This window comes from Oncorhynchus kisutch, linkage group LG25 (assembly GCF_002021735.2).
Source record: "Oncorhynchus kisutch isolate 150728-3 linkage group LG25, Okis_V2, whole genome shotgun sequence".
In the NCBI taxonomy this organism is placed as follows: domain Eukaryota; kingdom Metazoa; phylum Chordata; class Actinopteri; order Salmoniformes; family Salmonidae; genus Oncorhynchus; species Oncorhynchus kisutch.
Window position 1 is genome coordinate 5,892,800 of NC_034198.2, and position 24,128 is coordinate 5,916,927.

At 42.7% G+C, this 24,128-nt stretch overlaps 1 protein-coding gene across 1 annotated transcript in view; it reads left to right on the top strand.

Annotated features, from left to right (window-relative positions):
* The first annotated feature begins 2,833 nt into the window (after nucleotides 1-2,833).
* The window catches only part of LOC109875682 (SH3 and multiple ankyrin repeat domains protein 1), a 59,452-nt gene continuing 38,157 nt past the window's right edge, over nucleotides 2,834-24,128 (top strand). Inside the window, exons 1-2 of the mRNA XM_031805106.1 lie at nucleotides 2,834-3,409; nucleotides 23,011-23,573. Coding sequence (XP_031660966.1) covers nucleotides 23,073-23,573 — 501 coding nt within the window. The 5' untranslated portion in view covers nucleotides 2,834-3,409; nucleotides 23,011-23,072. The remainder of the gene's footprint in view (nucleotides 3,410-23,010; nucleotides 23,574-24,128) is intronic.

Here is a 24,128-nt window from a genome sequence, read left to right on the forward strand (position 1 = left end):
AGTGGCTTCCGTCTGGTCACTCTACCATAAAGGACTGATTGTAGGAGTGCTGCAGAGATGATTGTCGTTCTGGAAGGTTCTCCCATCTCCACAGAGGAACTTTAGAGCTCTATCAGAGTGACCATCGGGTTCTTGGTCACCTCCCTGACCAAGGCCCTTCTCCCCCGATTGCTCAGGTTGGTCGGGCGGCCAGCTCTAGGAAGAGTCTTGGTGGTTCCAAACTTCTTCCATTTTAGAATGATGGAGGCCACTGTGTTCTTGGGGACCTTCAATGCTGCAGAAACGTTTTGGTATCCTTCCCCAGATCTGTGTCTTGGCACAATTTTGTCCCTAAGCTCTACGGACAATTCCTTCGACCTCATGGCTTGGTTTTTGCTCTGACATGCACTGTCAACTGTGGTACCTTATATAGACAGGTGTGTGCCTTTCCAAATCATCAATTTAATTTATCACAGGTGGACTCCAATCAAGTTGTAGAAACATCTCAAGGATGATCAATGGAAACAGGATGCATCTGCATCAATTTCAAGTCTCATAGCAAAGAGTCTGAATACTTAAGTAAATAAGGTATTTCTGTTTTTTAATTTGAATACATTTGCAAAAAGTTCAAAAACCTGTTCACGCATTGTCATTATTGGATATTGAGTGTAGATTGCTGTGGATTCAAATATACATTTAATCCCTTTTAGAATAAGGCTGGAACGTAACAAAATGTGAAAAAAGTCAAGGGGCCTGAATACTTTCCAAAGGCACTGTATATACAGCACTATATAAGCGCACTCTTCCTTTCATCCCATTCATTAAATCATTTTCTCCTCCCCTTTACGCACGCACGCACACGCGCACACACGCACGCACACACACACACACACACACACACACACACACACACACACACACACACACACACACACACACACACACACACACACACACACACACACACACACACACACACACACACACACACACACACACACACACACAAAATCCCTACTCTCTCCTCCATCTGCCCATGACCCACTTTTTCTCCTTCCCATTGGGATGTGAATGGTTAACTCGGAAGGCAAGAGGAAAGCTTGTCTTTCAGAATCAGGACATAGGACAGCAAAACCAGAGAGCACACCAATATAGGCCTGGAGTATAGTGTATTAAAGAGAAGAAGTGTGCCATCGCGGTACGTGGGTAAAAAAGCTAAATATGATGTGGCTGTCTATGGTTCGGATTTCTGTGTTCTTGTGTGCGCATTCGTGCAAGTCGAAAAACATCTTGACTCACCTGTTAATTGAAATGCTTTCCAGGTGACTACCTCATGAAGCTAGTTGAGAGAATGCCAAGATATTAAATATATTTGAATTAGTTTAACACTTTTGGTTACTAAATTATTCCATATGTGTGATTTCATAGTTTTGATTTCTTCACTATTATTCTACAATGTAGAAAATAGTAAAAAATCTATAAAAACCCCGGAATGAGTAGGTGTGTCCAAACTTTTGACTGTACATATTAAACTTCCATCCTCTCAGGTGACAGGCACAACATTGTATAAATTAATTGTTGGATTAGAATCGCGGTTATAATCGTTTGCCAGCACAGAGAATTAAGTAAAAGCACAACCACAAGTATCATATCACTGTGCGATGTTCTATCGATTCCCAGGATCATTTCATGTTTATCTGAGCTAGTCCATAGGTCGCTGGATTTTGTAGGAGGGGGTCCCTGGGCAAGAAAAGATTGAAGACCCCTCTTATATTGTATTTGTGCATCTCTGAGTGATGTTCTGTTGATTCTCCGGGGTCATTTCATGTTTTCATGTGTATCTGAGCTGTTCACTGTTCAAGCATACAGAAATATAGTGTTTAGTATTTCTTCCCGTTTTGTATTTTTACCTGTTTCATAGCTCAGATAAAGATGAAATGACCCTGGGAATCAATAGAACATCGCACAGTGATATGATATAACATTCAAAATGGGTGAATCTTTCCTTTCATGTTAATGGAAACACATCCAACGCAGATCCAGCCGACTCGTTAGTGTGCTGCTCATGGTCTGTTGTCCAGCTTCCTGTGGACAGGCCCTCTTTCTCAAGATCAAAGGAAATAATTCAGTACATAAATCCTGCTGGAGTTCCGTTTCAACAAAAAATACATTGACCTTTTATTAAGACTGTAAACATGGCATTAGTGGTTCTTACAGACACAACCCGGCTTCCAAAGTAATTAAATATTCAGTACTACCACAATCAATCATATTGAGGGTAATCAATTATAAATTGTTTATCTGTTGTCGCTTATGGCTTGAAGGCCAATCATGCAGATGATTTACATGTCATGTTTCTAGTAGGATGCATCAGTAAATTGGTACCTGCTTTTTCCAGCGACCTTTCTTCCAGCTGCCAGCCTGTCTTACACTCTGGGTCAACCCAAATAGGAAGTGGGGATCAGCAGTATGTGACACATCCTTACATAGCTCCATAAACCCTGTCCCATTGGGAAGTGAACGTTAATTACGACAGTGTACCTCTCCCAACACCTTGCACTGCGGCGATCACTTGAAGCTTCCGATTCCCCACCAATGTGATGAGAGAGAATAACCTTTGAATTTGGTCAATGGAGAGAGGTCTTGCAGGCTGTGATTTTGATCCCCACTGAACATCAAAGAGACCAGGAGAGAGATGACCTGAATCTGGCTGCTGTCAGTGTTAGACAGTGTCAGTGGTAGATAGACCACAGGAGGGGAGAAGGGTGGCATAATATCATGAGAGAAGAATGTGTGTGAGAGAGGGGTGGAGGCAGGGAGGGAGAATGGCAAGCGACAAGGAGAAGGAGAGTGTGTTAAGAGGGAGGTTGAATATTGGGGGACGAGGGAATATGAGAGTGTATGTGAGTGAGAGGGAGTGGGATAGAAAGACAGAATGGAGAGTCACAGGAGTAGCTAGAGTAAGTAAGTGGAACATAAAGAGAAAGGGAGGAGAGTGATGGAGTAAGATCAACCTACCAGCTGTAGAGAGAGCGAGCAGGGTTGTTTGAATGAGCCACAGTGGCGAAGGAGAGTGTGTGTGTGTGTGTGTGCGAGGGATAGATAGATAGAGCTGTTGAGGGGGTAGGGTAGGTGAAAGGGTGTGTGTCTGAGAGAGAGAGAGGTTGTCAGACCCCCATCGAAGTAGAGGCTGCTGCTCAGTGCAGTTGCTCTGGGTCCCATTGATACCCATTTGTAGAGTGGGAAGAGCTGAAAATGTAATTTTGAAAGGAGAAAAAAAACATGTTTTCTTTTTTTTCTCTCTCCTTATTTTTCCTTCTGGATCTTTACTCATCTCCAATCTGGTCCTCCTTGCTCTCTTTGTGGTTGTATGAAGGAGGTCACTGCGGATACAAAGTAACGGAGCACAGTCCAAACAACACTGTAGAAGGTATTTATTCTTTAGTTTTTGTGTTTGTTATATACTGATGTATTGTTTTAAAGAATGTTTAATAGAGTAACATTAGTAGTTAACTCAGAAGAGTAACTGAATGGAGAGCAGGTTTTGGTGTTTGGGGACCGACCATGATAAGTGACAGAAAAGGTGTCTGAAAGTCAAAGGCACAGTAACCAATAGGAAAAGGGCGATCGTTTGGTGACAGAGACCCACTGTGCAAGAAGACAAAGATAAGATAACATCTAGAAGCAAGCTTGGATATATACGAGAGGTGTCGTCTCAGCAATCAAATCAAATCGGTCTCAGTCTCAGCGATGCATGTTTCATACAGAGAGGGGTGTGAGCTGGAAAGTCGCAGTGTTCTTCAGAGAAGAAAGTGAGAGAGAACAGCGCTGGTATCCGTGTTGTAGAGAGCAGAGGGGTGTGTATGATGGTGAAGAGGTCTAATTCACATGTTTTATGTAGATGGGGAGGGGGATAGGTGCAAAGTGGGACAGTACAGGGATTACACGATCACAGAGGCTTCTTCAAAGCCAACACTCGTGTAATTGGGCACATCACTTAAGAGTAGATTAGTATTCCTCAAGAAATAGACAATAGAACAGATTTGTCATAGATAAATTGTGACTTCTATACCCTGTTTCCATGTGATTTCCATGAAATTATTGTACAGTATGTAGCCAAAAGCTTGTACAGTTGTTAGGTAATCTAGTTCAACTCCTGAAGTAGTCAATAGATGAAGCTTACGGTGTCTACAACTTGAATTGAGTTGCGTTTCTGTAAATAATTGCTCGATGCGTATGAACGTCGGGCATGAACAAACGGAGAACGAGTCACCACAAGGTTGAGTCAGACGAGTGGGCAAAGATTGTCAGAAGTTTATTCTGAAAGGGGCTTTATCACCTGAGGACACTTTGAAGCGTGATTACAACAATATTAGGCCTATGTTTTTTTTCAATCGCATGCAGTACCATAGTCAGACCATGTTGCATGCGCTACCTACTTCTTACAGAGCAATAGAGAGAGGATGGGAGGGGGGGGGGGCTGCATACACATTTCGGGAAAGCAATCTGCAAAGCTGCCCCTGTTGATTCCACGGGTGTATGAACTATTATGTAACAAAAGTTATAAAATGTGTTGCATCTTGCTGGGTCAGTTCAGTAGCCTGACGACCTATCCACATCGCTCCTTCCAAATGCCACGCCCACTTGCTTTCTTCCATGACGTCTTGAAGACTGTGAACATATTCTTACCGTTCCGATTGGTCCCAGACACTGACGTGTTGGGCCAGAGCCGGCGCCAGAGCCATCATTGGCTTTGCTTAATCCAATTGGCTACAGACAATCTCATCGCAGTCAAATTTGTTTTGTACAACGCCCCTGATTTTGACGTCAGCACAAATGACTTCAAGGATGGCCGTTTCTGACTGAACGTATGGAGCGATCGATAGAGCAGTGGACTTACATTCATGTGAGTCGCCAAAGGCACAGAGTTCAGAGTGAGGAAATAGAAAGGTCAGGAGAATCATCGCAGAGCACAACACCGAATTTCACACACTTCCTGTTCTGATGCTTGTCAACAAAGTTGAGTTTTATTCCTAACTCGAGTTCTTACTATGCTATAAGCTGTCTCCAGACAGCACCACTGAATGAAGTCAAGTCATATGCGAGTGGAACAGGTTATTATATGATAGAAGATGTGCTATGCATCAATGGTGTAAGACAGGCTCATGAGCTGAGCAGAAGACTTTGATCTTATAGATACAGAAAGTAATTGGCTGTGCCTCCCTCTAGACTTACAGTGAACATTATACCGGTACATGTTATATTGCACAACTAGCAGTTTTGCAATTGACGCGAATAGCATCTTTTTCTATGGAAAAACTGGACCCCCAGGGAATTAATTTACAGAACAAAAAATGCAGTTTGGAGGAGAATGGTTACACTAAGATGAATGACTTCCTTACGAACACAGAACAATTTATCAACATGAATTTGAATGCAACAAAGACAGTGACATGACATTATTGAACCCGTAATGAGATCAAATGAACATAAATAATGTGTGCGTGTTCAAAGGAAATAGGATTCATGTAAAGCATGGCGATGAAAGAAAGCATTAATGTAAGCCACAATGCTCGGAGGTTCACTGGGTGCTTTTCTACTCAACAGAACTGGGAGATTTCCCTCTGTGCCCCTACTATCATCTCTTAATAAAGGAGAGGAATGGAGAGGTCACTGTGTAGCAGATTTAACTCTGGTGTTTGCTGCAGTATCTCTCCAGGGTTTAGTGTGGAGAGTGTGGAAGACAAGAGGGAGACATGTTGAGAATGGCTTTTTGGCAGCGATTCTCCTACAAGAAATAAAGAGGGCGAATTGCAAGCTACTGCACAGTAAGAGGGCGAATTGCAAGCTACTGCACAGTAAGAGGGCGAATTGCAAGCTACTGCACAGTAAGAGGGCGAATTGCAAGCTACTGCACAGTAAGAGGGCGAATTGCAAGCTACTGCACAGTAAGAGGGCGAATTGCAAGCTACTGCACAGTAAGAGGGCGAATTGCAAGCTACTGCACAGTAAGAGGGGGAATTGCAAGCTACTGCACAGTAAGAGGGGGAATTGCAAGCTACTGCACAGTAAGAGGGGGAATTGCAAGCTACTGCACAGTAAGAGGGCGAATTGCAAGCTACTGCACAGTAAGAGGGCGAATTGCAAGCTACTGCACAGTAAGAGGGCGAATTGCAAGCTACTGCACAGTAAGAGGGGGAATTGCAAGCTACTGCACAGTAAGAGGGCGAATTGCAAGCTACTGCACAGTAAGAGGGGGAATTGCAAGCTACTGCACAGTAAGAGGGGGAATTGCAAGCTACTGCACAGTAAGAGGGGGAATTGCAAGCTACTGCACAGTAAGAGGGGGAATTGCAAGCTACTGCACAGTAAGAGGGGGAATTGCAAGCTACTGCACAGTAAGAGGGCGAATTGCAAGCTACTGCACAGTAAGAGGGCGAATTGCAAGCTACTGCACAGTAAGAGGGGGAATTGCAAGCTACTGCACAGTAAGAGGGCGAATTGCAAGCTACTGCACAGTAAGAGGAATTGCAAGCTACTGCACAGTAAGATGCAGCATTTACAATACAATATAGCTTCATTCGCTCCCATGTGGAAATCATAACTGGGCTGCAGCAGATGGGACACACACACACACACACACACACACACACACACACACACACACACACACACACACACACACACACACACACACACACACACAGTAGTTGTGTACATAACTAGAGAAACACATTATTAGAGTGAAACACTTATGATGACTCAAGTTAAATATCCTATATGCTCTGTTGGTTAAGTGCCATCAATTAAAGGCCTTGAGAAATACTTTTTTATATAAAAAAAAAAGAAAAGCTATCCTTAGATAAAAAATGTTTAATGAGCTTTCGATTGTTGCTTACTGTAGCGAGCATAGCAGCCTCCCAGAACGACACTCATTAAGAAGGTGGAACACAACAAAATAGCTGTTCCACCTGACTCAGCAATGCTTTCATATCACGTAGGACAGCCCCTAGAGTAAAGGAGAGGACAAGCCAGCATAGCTGGAGCTGGTAAACGGCTACATAACCATCATAATAGAGCACTCTGAAAAATGTATTTTCTTCAAAAACCGACTCGTACAGTATCAGTATCAGTTGAAAATGCTGTTATATTCCAATAACAAAGCCATAATGTATTTTTAATGACACTAGAGTATTATACTATAGTAATTTTGTTCCCCTTTGGCTAAAACACCACGATTCCTAGCTAATGATTCCACTGTAATAACAGCCTTTAAAAACTAGTCCAAAACAGAGCCAGATGAAAAGCAATCATTGGTGGCCTATACTCCATGTATCGAACAAGTGCCTCATAGTCAATAAATACAGAAGTGTCCGTCTCTAATCCAGTGTTTCCCCTATTCTTTTTTTCAATAGTGGTGGCAAAGTTAGCGTGAGGTGGTTGGCTTGGCCATTGGCGCAGTCTCCAACCAACATTTTTAAAGGCCCTCCTCTTGGCCGCAGATGTTTTTGAAATATATATTTTTAAGCTAATTTCCTGCAATTCTACACAATTCTACACATTTTGCCATTGGCCACGTCACTGTCTCAGACGCTCAGTAGCCTACTCTCTGTAAAACAAAGTTATTATCGGAACTTAGTAGCATATTTTTATCTCCTGCTGAGGTAGGCTCCGTTTAACATTAGCTTCTAACTTCATCCTTATAACTGGCTAAGTAATACTATCCAGAGCCCTTCAATGTTATTGCAATCCTTTGGGTGGTGGACCATTCTTGATACAAACCGGAAACTGTGGAGCATGGACACACTCGAACCGGTGCGCCTAGCACCTACTACAGTTCCCCGTTCCAAGGCACTTGTTTTGCCCATTCAACCTCTGAATGGCACACATACACAATCCATGTCTCAATTGTCTTATAATTGTCTTATTGGCTTATAAATCCTTCTGTAACCTGTCTCCCCCCCTTCATCTACACTGATTGAAGTGACATCAATAAGGGATCATAGCTTTCACCTGGATTTTCCTGGTCAGTCTATTTCATGGAAAGACCAGGGGTTCCTAATGTTCAAAAGAAAAAAAAATTTGAAAACATTACAGAGGTCCAGACCTCTGTGTCCTCATATGTAGTAACGGCCACGAGCAGGCCCTGGGGCTGTGCCGCAAGAGGGCGGAGTTAGCCATTTGAGAGAGTGGTGAATGTGATACTGGAAAGGCAAATCTGGGAGGCAAATCCGTAGGACGCAGGCGAACATAACGAACAAACCACGGTTCATGATTCCACTCGTTCGCAAAGAGGCAGGCTTGATTAGAACGGTCAGATAAAGAATATTAGGAGTTCTAAACTTTGATCAACGCAGGGAGTAATATTTAGATGTTGACCCGTTATTCATTTTCTTTATGTGTACAAAGTATATATTTGTATTATATATTTTTTTTTATAAAATGAGAAACAATTACTGAGGTCTGGACCTTGTTGTCCTCATACTGACTTTATATCTGGTTGAAATCGTTTAAGTTTAGGGAAAGGAAAGGGGGATACCTTGTCAGTTGTACTGAATGCATTCTCTCTTCTGCATTTAACCCAACCCCTCTGAATCAGAGAGGTGGGGAGGGCTGCCGTAATCGACACTGAAAACATATATACATATATAAAGGCAGGGAGTGATCTGCTTTCCCCTAAATGAATATAAGGGAAACACTGTAATTGTGCTACATTTGTGAGTTAAAGAACTAACTTTAACAAGAGCCGACAGTCACGTCTCATACACTTCCTCTCTCTGGCATCATCATAGTCCCCCTGTTGAAGCTACTGTATATCTGACAACATTTATTATGATCTTGTATGCCTCAGTTCCTCAAAAATGCATACAGAACCCTTTGTACTAACAGGCAGAGGCTACATACAGTTGAAGTCGGAAGTTTACATACACCTTAGCCAAAAAGATTTAAACTGAGTTTTTCAAAATTTCTAACATTTAATCCCAGTAAACATTCCCTGTCTTAGGTCAGTTAGGATCACCACTTTATTTTAAGAATGTGAAATGTCAGAATAATAGTAGAGATGATGATTTATTTCAGCTTTTATTTCTTTCATCACATTCCCAGTGGGTCAGAAGTCTACATACACTCAATTAGTATTTGGAAGCATTGCCTTTAAATTGTTTAACTTGGGTCAAACGTTTCAGGTAGCCTTCCACAAGCTTCCCACAATAAGTTGGGTGAATTTTGGCCCATTCATCCTGACAGAGCGGGTGCAACTGAGTCAGGTTTGTAGGCCTCCTTGTTCGCACACGCTTTTTCAGTTCTGCCCACACATTTCCTATAGGATTGAGGTCAGGGCTTTGTGATGGCCACTCCAATACCTTGACTTTGTTGTCCTTAATCCATTTTGCCACAATCTTCATGCTTGGGGCCATTATCCATTTGGAAGACCCATTTTAGACCAAGCTTTAACTTCCTGACTGATGTCTTGAGATGTTGCTTCAATATATCCACAGAATTTTCCTCCTTCATGATGCCATCTATTTTGTGAAGTGTACCAGTCCCTCCTGCAGCAAAGCACCCCCACAACATGATGCTGCCACCTCCGTGCTTCACAGTTGGGATGGTGTTCTTCAGCTTGCAAGCATCCCCCTTTTTCCTCCAAACATTAAGATTGGCATTATGGCCAAACAGTTCTATTTTTGTTTCATCAGACCAGAGGACATTTCTCCAAAAAGTACAATCTTTGTCCCCATGTGCAGTTGCAAACTGAAGTCTGGCTTTTTTTATGGCGGTTTTGGAGCAGTGGCTTCTTCCTTGCTGAGCGGCCTTTCAGGTTATGTCGATATAGGACTCGTTTTACTGTGGATGTAGATAATTTTGTATCTGTTTCCTCCAGCATCTTCACAAGGTCCTTTGCTGTTGTTCTGGGATTGATTTGTACTTTTCGCACCAAAGTACGTTCATCTCTAGGGGTTAGAACGCATCTCCTTCCTGAGCGGGATGACGGCTGCGTGGTCCCATGGTGTTTATACTTGCGTACTATTGTTTGTACAGATGAACGTGGTACCTTCAGGTGTTTGGAAATTGCTCCCAAGGATGAACCAGACTTGTGGAGGTCTACAATTGTCTTTCTGAGGTCTTGGCTTATTTCTTTTGATTTTCCCATGATGTCAAGCAAAGAGGCACTGAGTTTGAAGGTAGGCCTTGAAATACATCCACAGGTACACCTAAAATTGACTCAAATGATGTCAATTAAACTATCAGAACATAATTTTCTGGAATTTTCCAAGCTGTTTAAAGGCACAGTCAACTTAGTGTATGTAAACTTCTGACCCACTGGAATTGTGATACAGTGAATTACAAGTGAAATAATCTGTCTGTAAACAATTGTTGGAAAAATGACTTGTGTGTTGCACAAAGTAGACGTCCTAACCGACTTGCCAAAACTATAGTTTGTTAACAAGACATTTGTGGAGTGAAAAACGAGTTTTAATAATGACTCCAACCTAAGTGTATGTTAACTTCTGACTACAACTGTACACTATATACACAAAAGTATGTGGACACCCCTTCAAATGAGTGGTTTCTTCAATTTTAGCCACACCCATTGCTGACAAGTGAATAAAATCAAGCACACAGCCATGCAATCTCCATAGACGCACATTGGTAGTACTGTAGAATGAATGGCCTTATTGAAGACCTCAGTGACATTCAACGTGGCACTCTCATAGAATGCCACCTTTCCAACAAGTCACTTCGTCAAATTTCAGGCCTAACCTAGCGAGTCAGGCCTAATCGCTCAACATCAGTGCCCGACCTCACTAATGCTCTTGTGGCTGAATGGAAACAAGTCCCACAATGTTCTAACAGTGTAAAGCCTTCCCAGATGAGTGGAGGCTGTTATAGCAGCAAACATGGGACCAACTCCATATTAATGCCCATGATTTTGGAATGTTCGACGAGCAGGTATCCACATGCTTTTTGTCACGTGGAATATTTGGCCATAATCAAAACGAACCGGATAAGGGTTATTTTCTTTCCTTTCTCTCAACCTCCGTTTTTTTTCATGCTGCTATTTTCCGTTGCCTGCTTTTCTAGGGCTTTCGGCCTCGGATCTTTAGTGAACAATATGATGTCTGAAGAGTAAAACGTGCCCTTGGAATATACACGTGTTAATGGGTACACTGGGATGAACTGTTGTGGAGAGACAGATATGTTGCCACTGCCCCTCTGTGTTTCTGTGTTTCAGCTGTGGATGTGAAACCGTAGGAATCCTGCAGCAGAGATCCCTTTGATGTTCAAATGCTCTTTCATGGCATTTTAATGCACACTGTCAAAGCGTGCCAGCCATGTGTATATACTGTATATACTACCACCCCACCCAACAAATGTTTTTCATTTCTCCTAATGGAAAGTCCCAGAGATTGATTCGTTCATCTAATTTCTTGAGGGAATATTGATGACGGCACTGGTTTGTTATAAGATCACATACAGCGTCTGCAGTCTGCACAATATTACTAGAAAAATGTGTGTTATGCATTTTATTTAAAAGTTGTAATTATAAATGTAACAAAGTAATCAGCTGGAAAAGTCAGCCCTCGATCAGCTGGAAAACTCAAGAACAACATTTTGGTAGAAAAGCAGCTTTCAACAATATCACTGGGGACATTACAGCTAAAATGTGCCCTGCACAGTAGGCTACCCACCCTCCCCACCAAGTATAGCCTAGCCCAGGCAGGCGAGGCACTCAACACACATTCCACCTGACCCATTTATACCCAGTCTGGTGGGGAAAGAGAGAGCGCCGCTTTTGATCTGCACCAGACCACTGCCAGCCAGATTAGGTGGTCTGAAACCTTAGCTGCTTTCTAGCTACACTCAGGACAGAGGAGTCTGTCTTAAGAGTATGATTCTGAGCTATCTGTATTTGAAACCTTGTCAGCCTATCTCTAACCTTTAAGGATAGCTAGATGTTTCCAGAAAAGCATGGCCCTTGGTGAAGTGGAGTTGGAGGATGGGGAAGCTTCAGAGTAGATCAAAGAGTTGGGAATTGTTTAGCGAGGAGTGTAGGCTCGGGATAATTATTTTAATCAAGCACTTAATTAATGATAAGATGTCTGTTTGAGTAACGGTTTGATTATCATCTAACATTCTGTTTGATTAATGAAACGCAATTGTTTTGGAGAGGCGATCATGTAATTTTCCTGTGAAAAGACGGTAAGTGAATCATGGTAGAGGATGGTGAATTATACTATTATTATGTGTTCTTAAGGCAGCAGAAATGTATTGTTGTGATACATTTTAGATGGTTGACTGTCTCACATCTCACATTCCTTGGTTTATTAGGAACCAGAAGTCAGAAACATAGCTAGCACACAACATGGCCCTCACGGAGTTCAAATTGACTTCCCTGAGTGTTTGCGATCTTCCTGTATTGAGTACCGCCCTTTAGAAATGATCTACTGAAGTTTAACTCCTCCTCCCCATCTTCTCTGACCACTCCCCACTTCGATGGCCAATGATCCACTCGTAGGTACCTCCCATATAACTTATCAAAGCCCCCTTTTCTCATTAGAAGTGTTCATTCTGTCTGTCTCTCTGATGTTGTAACAGACCTACGGCACATTCCTAAATGTCTCATGCTTAAGTAGAGGGGACTATCAGAGTGAAAGAGGTTGAAGGATGGCGACCTAGTGAAAGAGAGGGATATGGAGGACAGAACTTGGCCGCTCTACTTTCGTAGGACTCAAAAGTGGGACAATCTGTTCCTTGGATACTCTCCAATTCTAGTTTCTGGGGACCAATACACTGAAAATATATCTATACTCACGCTCTGTCCTACATAGAGAGAGAGTGAGGGAGAGGAGAGAGAGAGAGAGAGAGAGAGAGAGAGAGAGAGAGAGGGAGAGGAGAGAGAGAGAGAGAGAGAGAGAGAGAGTGGAATGCGTCTTTAAGGCCTAAAAAATGCTCTGCGCTGCGACCGTATTTATGACCATTCCCTTGAGATGGACCCAAAAAAGGAGAAATCCCTAGATCTAGACTTAGACTTAACTCAAATGTGACGTGCCAGTTGCTGATCGACCATCTGCCTATGAAGAGAGGAGTGTTGCTAACAGGTGTAAGATGTCATGTCTGACAGTACAGATGTGCATGATATAGAATGTAGTTCTGGTGTGTTCTGGTATTGACTTGTCAGGCCATGTTCAACTGTCTTTCAATATTTATTTTATTTATCATGTTTTGTAAGATTTTTTTACACAGCTACTGAGGGGGGGGGTCAGATGTTAAAGCCAGCCCAAAGTCATAGTGACTTTGTTGCAAGTGATGAGATCTAGATCCTATCTTCCAAAGCAAAGAGGAAAAAGAAAGATGGAAGAAAAAGATATCATTAAACCTTTTTCTCGAAATCTATCCATCCATCCATCTTTGCTTCCTGGGCACTGAAAGAGGGCAATTTATCTCTGTCCTCGTTATCATGATTAATCCTCCTCTGATCCTCCTCTTATTTTCAACTCCTTCTCTCTCCTCTTGGCTTCTACACACCTGTGAACCCATGTTTTCTGTTCCCCATATCACTGTCAAATACCCTGTTTGGGCCCCATGCCCTTTCTTCAGGTTTCCACCAGTGTTTCTGGTGCTGATCTGAGTTCAGACCTGTAGGCCCTAATTTTCAGATCGTTCAGCCTTTCCTCTCCCCAACATAAGTGTCTGTCTTTCAAAAATGCAGTCTTCAGATGGTGCTACGCTCTCACTGTTTTCAATCCATTGGGGCCCTCCACGTACTATTAGTCATGCAGAGCAAGACAACAAGTGTGATGTTGTCAGTTTTTTAAATCAGAAGGGAGCTTTATCCTTTTATTGGGAGGTTCATGAGGCTTCAGTACCTATTGTGGTGTAAATGTGGCTCAAACTTGGGATGTAGCCCTATTTCCCATACCAACTCCTACACTCTTTTGTTGCCAACCAGTTCTTTCTCTCACCCCCTCCTCATCCAATCACTCTTATATTCTACTTTTCCTCCCAGGGCTCTTCAACTCTCTTTCGACACCTTTCCAATCCCCCCAATTGTTCTCTCTCTCTTTCTCCCTTTATCTGATTACTCTGCTTTATGCTAAATACATCTCACTCTTTCTCTTTCTCTCTCATGTATTCCCCCTGTGCTCTCTCTCCCCAATTAGTTTGTTCTTTGACGCTCTATTGGCCTGTCTACCCTCTGCCTGTCCTTCTTCTCTTATCTCTTCCAGTGCAGACTCCCAAGTTCTTAAATATTTAATGAGACAATGTACATAAATCAGCCTCTCTCCGTCCACCCTGGTTAATTGTACGATGGTGTTAACCTCCTAAAGCCTTGTAAGCGTTAGGCTAACATGCTGCGGTTTAGCAACGTGCGCATTATAGAAGCCATCACCGTTAATACGAGGCTTGGTTCGGGAATGGCGGATCTAATGCCGCCAACAACAACTAGAGTTTATGATGAACGGCAGCTTGATATTGCATGAGAGTTAGTTTGGGTTGGCTTGTTTTGGTTCGTTTCATAGGTAGTTTCCTGCATTTCTAAGCTACTGGTACAGGTTATTTGCCTGGAGTGTACACTTTCATTCAACAATTTTTGAATAGTTGATGAATTATACAAAAATATAAACGCAACCTAGAAATGTTCCTTAAAAAGCTTATTTCTCTAAAAATGTTGTGCACAAATTTGTTTACTGTCCATCCCTGTTAGTGAGCATTTGTCCCTTGCCAAGATAATCCATCCATATACCCTACATTATTCATCTCATATGTATATGTATATACTGTACTCTATATCATCTACTGCATCCTTATGTAATACATGTATCACTAGCCACTTTAACTATGCCACTTTGTTTACATACTCATCTCATATGTACAGTGCCTTGCGAAAGTATTCGGCCCCCTTGAACTTTGCGACCTTTTGCCACATTTCAGGCTTCAAACATAAAGATATAAAACTGTATTTTTTTGTGAAAAATCAACAAGTGGGACACAATCATGAAGTGGAATGACATTTATTGGATATTTCAAACTTTTTTAACAAATCAAAAACTGAAAAATTGGGCGTGCAAAATTATTCAGCCCCTTTACTTTCAGTGCAGCAAACTCTCTCCAGAAGTTCAGTGAGGATCTCTGAATGATCCAATGTTGACCTAAATGACTAATGATGATAAATACAATCCACCTGTGTGTAATCAAGTCTCCGTATAAATGCACCTGCACTGTGATAGTCTCAGAGGTCCGTTAAAAGCGCAGAGAGCATCATGAAGAACAAGGAACACACCAGGCAGGTCTGAGATACTGTTGTGAAGAAGTTTAAAGCCAGATTTGGATACAAAAAGATTTCCCAAGCTTTAAACATCCCAAGGAGCACTGTGCAAGCGATAATATTGAAATGGAAGGAGTATCAGACCACTGCAAATCTACCAAGACCTGGCCGTCCCTCTAAACTTTCAGCTCATACAAGGACAAGACTGATCAGAGATGCAGCCAAGAGGCCCATGATCACTCTGGATGAACTGCAGAGATCTACAGCTGAGGTGGGAGACTCTGTCCATAGGACAACAATCAGTCGTATATTGCACAAATCTGGCCTTTATGGAAGAGTGGCAAGAAGAAAGCCATTTCTTAAAGATATCCATAAAAAGTGTTGTTTAAAGTTTGCCACAAGCCACCTGGGAGACACACCAAACATGTGGAAGAAGGTGCTCTGGTCAGATGAAACCAAAATTGAACTTTTTGGCAACAATGCAAAACGTTATGTTTGGCGTAAAAGCAACACAGCTCATCACCCTGAACAAACCATCCCCATTGTCAAACATGGTGGTGGCAGCATCATGGTTTGGGCCTGCTTTTCTTCAGCAGGGACAGGGAAGATGGTTAAAATTGATGGGAAGATGGATGGAGCCAAATACAGGACCATTCTGGAAGAAAACCTGATGGAGTCTGCAAAAGACCTGAGACTGGGACGGAGATTTGTCTTCCAACAAGACAATGATCCAAAACATAAAGCAAAATCTACAATGGAATGGTTCAAAAATAAACATATCCAGGTGTTAGAATGGCCAAGTCAAAGTCCAGACCTGAATCCAATCGAGAATCTGTGGAAAGAACTGAAAACTGCTGTTCACAAATGCTCTCCATCCAACCTCACTGAGCTCGAGCTGTTTTGCAAGGAGGAATGGGAAAGAATTTCAGTCTCTCGATGTGCAAAACTGATAGAGACATACCCCAAGCACCTTACAGCAAAAGGTGGCGCTACAAAGTATTAACTTAAGGGGGCTGAATAATTTTGCACGCCCAATTTTTCAGTGTTTGATTTGTTAAAAAAGTTTGAAATATCCAATAAATGTCGTTCCACTTCATGATTGTGTCCCACTTGTTGTTGATTCTTCACAAAAAATTACAGTTTTATATCTTTATGTTTGAAGCCTGAAATGTGGCAAAAGGTCGCAAAGTTCAAGGGGGCCGAATACTTTCGCAAGGCACTGTATATACTGCACTCAATACCATCTACTGTATCTTGCCTATGCCGCTCTGTACCATCACTCATTCATATATCTTTATGTACATATTCTTTATTCCCTTACACTTGTGTCTATAAGGTAGTAGTTTTGGAATTGTTAGCTAGATTACTTGTTGGTTATTACTGCATTGTCGGAACTAGAAGCATAAGCATTTCGCTACACTCGCATTAACATCTGCTAACCATGTGTATGTGACAAATATTTGATTTGATTTGATTTGATTTCAAGAAGCTAATTAAAAAGCATGATCATTACACAGGTGCACCTTGTGATGGGGACAATAAAAGGCCACTCTAAAATGTGCAGTTTTGGCACACAACACAATGCCACAGATGTGTCAAGTTTTGAGGGAGCGGGCAATTGGCATTCTGACTGCAGGAATGTCCACCAGACCTGTTGCCAGATAATCGAATGTTAATTTCTCTACCACAAGCCGCTACTTCGTTATAGAAAATTTAGCAGTATGTCCAAACTGCCTGACATCCGCAGACCACATGTAACCACGCCAGCGAAGGACCTCCACATTTGGCTTCTTCATCTGCGGGATCGTTTAAGACCAGCCACCCGGACAACTGATGAAACTGAGGAGTATTTCTGTCTGTCATTAAGCCATTTTGTAGGGAAAACTCATTTTGATTGGCTGGGCCTGCCTCCCCACTGGGTGGGCCTATGCCCTCCAATGCCCACCCATGGCTGTGACCCTGCCTAGTCATGTGAAATCCATAGATTAGGGCCTAATTTATTTATTTCAAATGACTTCCTTATATGAACTTTAATTCAGTAAAACCGTTGAAATTGTTGCATGTTGCGTTTATATTTTTGATCAGTATACTTACAGTGGGTATAGAAAGGCATCACCACCTTTCAAAAAAACACATCAAATCATTTATTTTCCAGCTTTACTTACACATAGTAACCCACAATATCCATGTAAATCAAAAAAACTCTGAAAATGAAATTAAAACAGTAAAATAACCCATTTTCCTTGCAGAATTGTTCAAGCTGAGTCAAATTGCATGGTGACTGCTCATGGACTGCACTCTTCGAGTCATTCCACAGATTCTCAATGGGATTTAGTTTGGGGCTCTGACTAGGCCACTGAAGGACATTCGCCTTCCTGTCCTTCAGCCTCTGTACGGTTGCTTTGGAGGTGTGCTTTGGGCCATTGTCAAGTTGAAACGTGAACCATCTTCCCATTTTCAACTTCCTGGCAGAGGGCTGCAGGTTCTCTTCAAGAATCTGTCAGTATTTTGCACTGTCCATTTTCCCTTCTATCCTGACAAGCGGTCCAGTCCCTGCTGAAGAGAAACACCCCCACAACAGGACGCTGCCACCGCCGGGCTTTACTGTAGGCATGGTGTTTTTTGGGTGGAAAGATGTATTGGATTGTCGCCAGACATGTGGTTATGTGTTGTGGTCACATGCACACATTGACCAGTCTTCGCCGTAAAGGCCTGAAGCTCCTTCAAAGTCACTTGGCTTCTTGGTAGCCTCTGATCAGTCTCCTCCTTGCCCGGTCATCCAGTTTGAAGGGGCGGCCTGATCTATACAGGGTCTGGGTGGTGCCATGCGCCTTCCACTAATTAATAATGGTCTTAACTGTGCTCCGAGGGATAGACAAAGGCTTTGAAATCTTTTTATATCCATCCCCTGACTTGTGCCTTTCCACAACTTTATCTCGTACTGTAGATCTAGTACCTTTCTGCCCATAGTGGATCCTTTGCTTTGAATTGCACTACTAAGCAGTGGAGTCCTCTGTGAACCACTGCTTTTATTCTGAACTAATCAAAGTCACTACAATGGATCCCAGATGGAAGCCAATTAGCTTGATTTGTGATCAGGAAGGTGGTTGGTTATACCTCAGCAAGTTTGCAATTGCCCTTAATATATGGATTTTACATGACTGGGAATACAGATAAGCATACGTAGGTCACAGATACCTTAAGAAAACCAGTCAGTATCTGGTGTGACCATTTTCCTCATGTAGCGCAACACATCTCTTTCGCATAGAGTTGATCAGGCTGTTGATTCTGGCCTGTGGAATGTTGTCCCACTCCTCTTCAATGGCTGTGTGAAATTGCGGGAACTGGAAAGCACGCTGTCGTACATGTCGATCCAGAGCATCCCAAACATGCTCAATGGGTGACATGTCTGGTAAGTATGCAGGCCATAGAAGAACTGGGACATTTTCATCTTGCAGGGATTATGTACAGATCTTTGCGACATGGGGCACTGCATTATTATGCTGAATCATGAGGTGATGGCGGCGGATGAATGGCACGATAATGGGCCTCAGGTTCTCATCACGAAATCTCTGTGCATTATAGTTGCCATCGATAAAATCCAATTGTTTTTGTTGTCCGTAGCTTATGCCTGCCCACCGCCACCATGGGGAACTCTGTTCACAACGTTGACATCAGCAAACGACTCGCCCACACTACACCATACATGCTGTCTGCCATCTGCCAGTTGAAACCAGGAATAATCCGTGAAGAGCACACTTCTCCAGCGTGCCAGTGGCCATCAAAATTTAGCATTTGCCCACTGAAGTCGGTTACGACGCAGAACTGCAGTCAGGGCAAGGCCCTGGTGAGGACGACGAGCACCCAGATGAGCTTCTCTGGTTTATGACAGTTTGTGCAGAAATTATTTGGTTGTGCAAACCCACAGTTTCATCAGCTCTCTGGGTGCCTGGTCTCAGACGATCCCGCAGGTGAAGAAGCTGGATGTGGAGGTCCTGGGCGTGCGAGGTTACACGTGGCCTGTGGTTGTGACTGCCAAATTCTCTAAACAACATTGGAGGCGGCTTAGGGTAGAGAAATCAACATCACATTTTCTGGCTACAGCTCTGGAGGACATTCCTGCAGTCAGCATGCCAAATATATGCTCCCTCAAAACTTGACACATCTGTGGCATTGTGTTGTGTGAAAAAAATGCACATTTTAGAGTGGCCTTTTATTGTCCCTAAACAAGGCGCACCTGTGAAAGGATCATGCTGTTTAATCAGCTTCTCGAAAAGCCACACTTGTCAGGTGGATGGATTATTTTAGCAAAGGAGAAATGCTTAATAACAGGGATGTAAACAAATTTGTGCACAAAGTTTGAGAGAAATAAGCTTTGTGTGATTATGGAACATTTCTGGGATCTTTTTTTTCAGCTCGTGAAACATGGGACCAACACCTTACATGTTGCGTTTATATTGTTGTTCAGTGTATTCGGAAAGTATTCAGATCCCTTGACTTTTTCCACATTTTGTTACGTTACAGCCCTATTTTAAAATGGATTGAATTATTTCTTTTCCTCATCAATCTACACACAATACCCCATAATGACAAAGCGAAAACAGGTTTTTAGAAATGTTTGCAAATATAAAAAAAACAAAAAGATCAAATACTTTCTTACATAAGTATTCAGACTCTTTGCTATGAGATTCGAAAAGTTTACCTCTGGGCCATCTTGTTTCCATTGATCATCCTTGAGATGTTTCTACAACTTGATTCCACCTGAGTCCACCTGTGGAAACGCACACACCTGTCTATATAAGGTCCCACAGTTGACAGTGCATGTCAGAGCAAAAACCAAGCTATGAGGTCGAAGGAAATGTCCGTAGAGATCTGAGACTGGTTTGTGTCGAGGCACACATCTGGGGAAGAGTGTCAAAACATTTCTGCAGCACTGAAGGTCCCCAAGAACACAGTGGCCTCCATCATTCTTAAATGAAAGAAGTTTGGAACCACCCATACACTTCCTAGAGCTGGCCGCCATGCCAACCTGAGCAATCGGTGGGGAAGGACCTTGGTCAGGGAGGTAACCAAGAACCTGTTGGTCACTTTGACAGATCTCCAAAGTTCCTCTGTGGAGATGGGACAAACTTCCAGAAGGACAGCCATCTCTGCAGTACTCCACCAATCAGGCCTTTATGGTAGAGTGGCCAGATGGAAGCCACTCCTCTGTAAAAAAAAGCACATTATAGCCTGCTTGGAGTTTGCCAAAGGGCACCTAAAGGACTCTCAGACCATGATGAAATGAAGTTTGAACTCTTTGTCCTGAATGCCAAGCATCATGTCTGGAGGAAAACTGACACCATCCCTATGGTGAAGCATGGGGGTGGCAGCATCATGCTTTGGGGATGTTTTTCAGTGGCAGGGACTGGGAGACTAGTCAGGATCGAGGGAAAGATGTAAGGAGCAAAGTACAGAGAGATCTTTGATGAAAACCTGCTCCAGAGCGCTCAGGACCTCAGACTAGGGCGAAGGTTCACCTTCTAACAGGACAAACGACCCTAAGCACCAAATAAAGACATTGCAGGAGTGGCTTCGGGACAAGTCTCCGAATGTCCTTGAGTGGCCCAGCCAGAGTCCGGACTTGAACACGATTCAACATCCTGAAAATAGCTGTGAGCAACGCTCCACATCCAACCTGACAGAGCTTGAGAGGATCTGCAGAGAAGAATGGGAGAAACTCCGAAATACAGGTGTGCCAACCTTGTAGCGGCATGCCCAAGAAAACTGAAGGCTATAATCGCTGCCAAAGGTGCTTCAACAAAGTACTGAGTAAAGGGTCTGGACACTTAGGTAAATGTGATTTTTCAGTTTTTTTGCAAACATTTCTCATCCTGTTTTTGCTTTGTCAATATGGGGTATTGTGTGTAGATTCATGAGGGAAAAAAATAATAATAATTGAATCCATTTTAGAGTAAGGCTGTAACGTAACAAAATGGGGAAAAAGTATAAGGGTCTTACCACCTCTCGAATGCACTGTATGTGTGCTTACGGAAGTGGTTTGTGAAAATTTCCTTCTTCCCCTCACCACCATTCTCCGGCCGGCCGCTCATCTCCCTGGCATGCCAGCCTCACTTCCTCTGACAGACCGTTGCTCACGGTGAAGTGGCCAACCCTGTCACCTACTGGCTCTTTGGGAATCACTTTCCCCACATGCTCAATCCTCTTTTTCACTCGCTTACTTTACACCACAACTGTTTAATGGGCGTGCTTCCTGTTTGGGCTCTGAGACATGAACAGACCTTATTGATTTGCATGCGTCAAACATACGACCTGCAACTGTCATTCAATGGTGCTGACACACAAACCCTCGACCCTTTTTACCTTATTCATCCATTATGCTTGTCATTTTACCTATGTGAGCGATGTGTCTGCACGTTTGTCATGTCTGTAATTCTTTCAAAATCCTGTGTATTTCCAGAAGCAGGCCGTCTATCCTTGTCGTGCCTGCTACTAGAGTCTAAAATGAATACTAACCCTGTGGTCTCGAGTTTTATTAAGCTCCGTCTGTCGGTCTGAATCTACAAATTCACATCTATGTAGGTTTCACCACCTTCATTTTCATCATTTCTTATTTGATACATTTTTACCAAAGTGAAGCTTGCTCCAAAAACACAAACCAATTCCAACCATGAATCCCAACGTCATCCACCATCATTCAGACAGTTTGTGGACATGATCTGACTCTGCATGATGTCAGGCCCTGTAGCCAGACTATATGCCACGTAGAGAAACCAGAAAAAAGCATATGGAGGAAACTAGAACAAAACCAGAACAAAGCATTTCTCAGTCAAATGCTCATGAAAGGGAAACCATATTAAATTGTGCAAGTCTTGCTGTTATCATTGTGTTTTTCCAGAGAAAACAGTGCTACTTTAACAATGGTGCTCAATGCTCTTGACCAGTTGGGATAGTAAACGGCATGTCCTCTCTCTCCTATAATGAACTTGCAAATATTGATAGAGTTTATATATAGGCCGTCTTTCATCAGCCCTACTCCATATATTTCCGGCAGCAAATGGTGCTGATGAAAGACGGCCTATATATAAACTCTATCAATATTTGCAAGTTCATTATAGGAGAGAGAGGACATGCCGTTTACTATCCCAACTAGTCAAGAGCATTGAGCACCATTGTTAAAGTAGCACTGTGTACCAGCACTCATATGCTTTGTGAGAATGTCACCAATAAGTTATTACTTCTGTTGCATATGGCTACACTACTGTTCAGATGGCTATGCTACTGTAATTATGGCTATGCTACTGTTCATATGGCTACACTACTGTTCAGATGGCTATGCTACTGTAATTATGGCTATGCTACTGTTCATATGGCTACACTACTGTTCAGATGGCTATGCTACTGTAATTATGGCTATGCTACTGTTCATATGGCTACACTACTGTTCAGATGGCTATGCTACTGTAATTATGGCTATGCTACTGTTCATATGGCTACACTACTGTTCAGATGGCTATGCTACTGTAATTATGGCTATGCTACTGTTCATATGGCTACACTACTGTTCAGATGGCTATGCTACTGTAATTATGGCTATGCTACTGTTCATATGGCTACACTACTGTTCTTGCCAAATGCTAAATATTTGTAATATTTTTGACTTATTTTCTCACAGTTTGAGAAATGTGTCGATTTCAGTGTTATCAGTCAATGTGTTAATTAGCTATTTGGTTAACCCCTTTCTCTCCCTCTCTCCTCCACAGCATGTTTTTGGGGGTGAAAACGATGTCGCACGGGACAACCATGTCACGTTGCAACAATAGCAATGTCACCCGGCCCTCTCTGCAGTGACCCTGCACAGCAAAGGATGCTGGGAAATAACAAACACTATTATCCCGGGGAGGACGACAAGGATGGGGAGGATGAGGAAGAGGAAGAGGAGCAGGGACAAGATAACAACAAGGGGGATGGTAGAGAGAAGGAGAATGGAGGGATGGAAGGGCTCGAGGAGATTGAGATGAAGGGAGGCAGACAATCACGCGAAGGGAAAGGGGAGGGAGGTAAACCCTCAGCCATTGTGGTTGGAAGGCAGAGAGGGGACCGGACACTGAGGCCAGACAATCCAGGAAATAGAGGCATCCCTTATACGTCCAATCAGGCCCCTCATAAGCAGCAGCACCAGCAGCAGTATCACCCTGCCCCATCCACTCAGACCCAGAAAAGACGTGCTCACATGGAGCGCAGTATGACCACAGTGGCACCCATAGAGGACACTCGACTGACCATGATGGTGTTCCGCATTGGAATCCCTGACATCAAACAGACAGTAGGTGCATGTTTCACGCTACTGCTAAGTACAAGTATGTCAAGCTGCTATTATATACTTCTTATGTTACTATCATAACATACATTCAGTGTAACAGCCAAGCCCAGGCCAGAGATAAACCCTGAGGGGAACCATACTCAATTCAGAACAACCATCTCTGTCACACACAGTGCCTTCAGAAGGTATTCATACCTCTTGACTTCCACATTTCACATTTTGTTGTGTTATAACCTGATTTACAAAATGGATTAAATAGGTTTTTTTCTCATCCATCTGCACAAAAGAAAACATAATGCCAAAGTGAAAAATGTATTGATAATGAAATACAAAAATGTCTCATTTGAGTTAATACAGTGCCTTGCGAAAGTATTCGGCCCCCTTGAACTTTGCGACCTTTTGCCACATTTCAGGCTTCAAACATAAAGATATAAAACTGTATTTTTTTGTGAAGAATCAACAACAAGTGGGACACAATCATGAAGTGGAACGACATTTATTGGATATTTCAAACTTTTTTAACAAATCAAAAACTGAAAAATTGGGCGTGCAAAATTA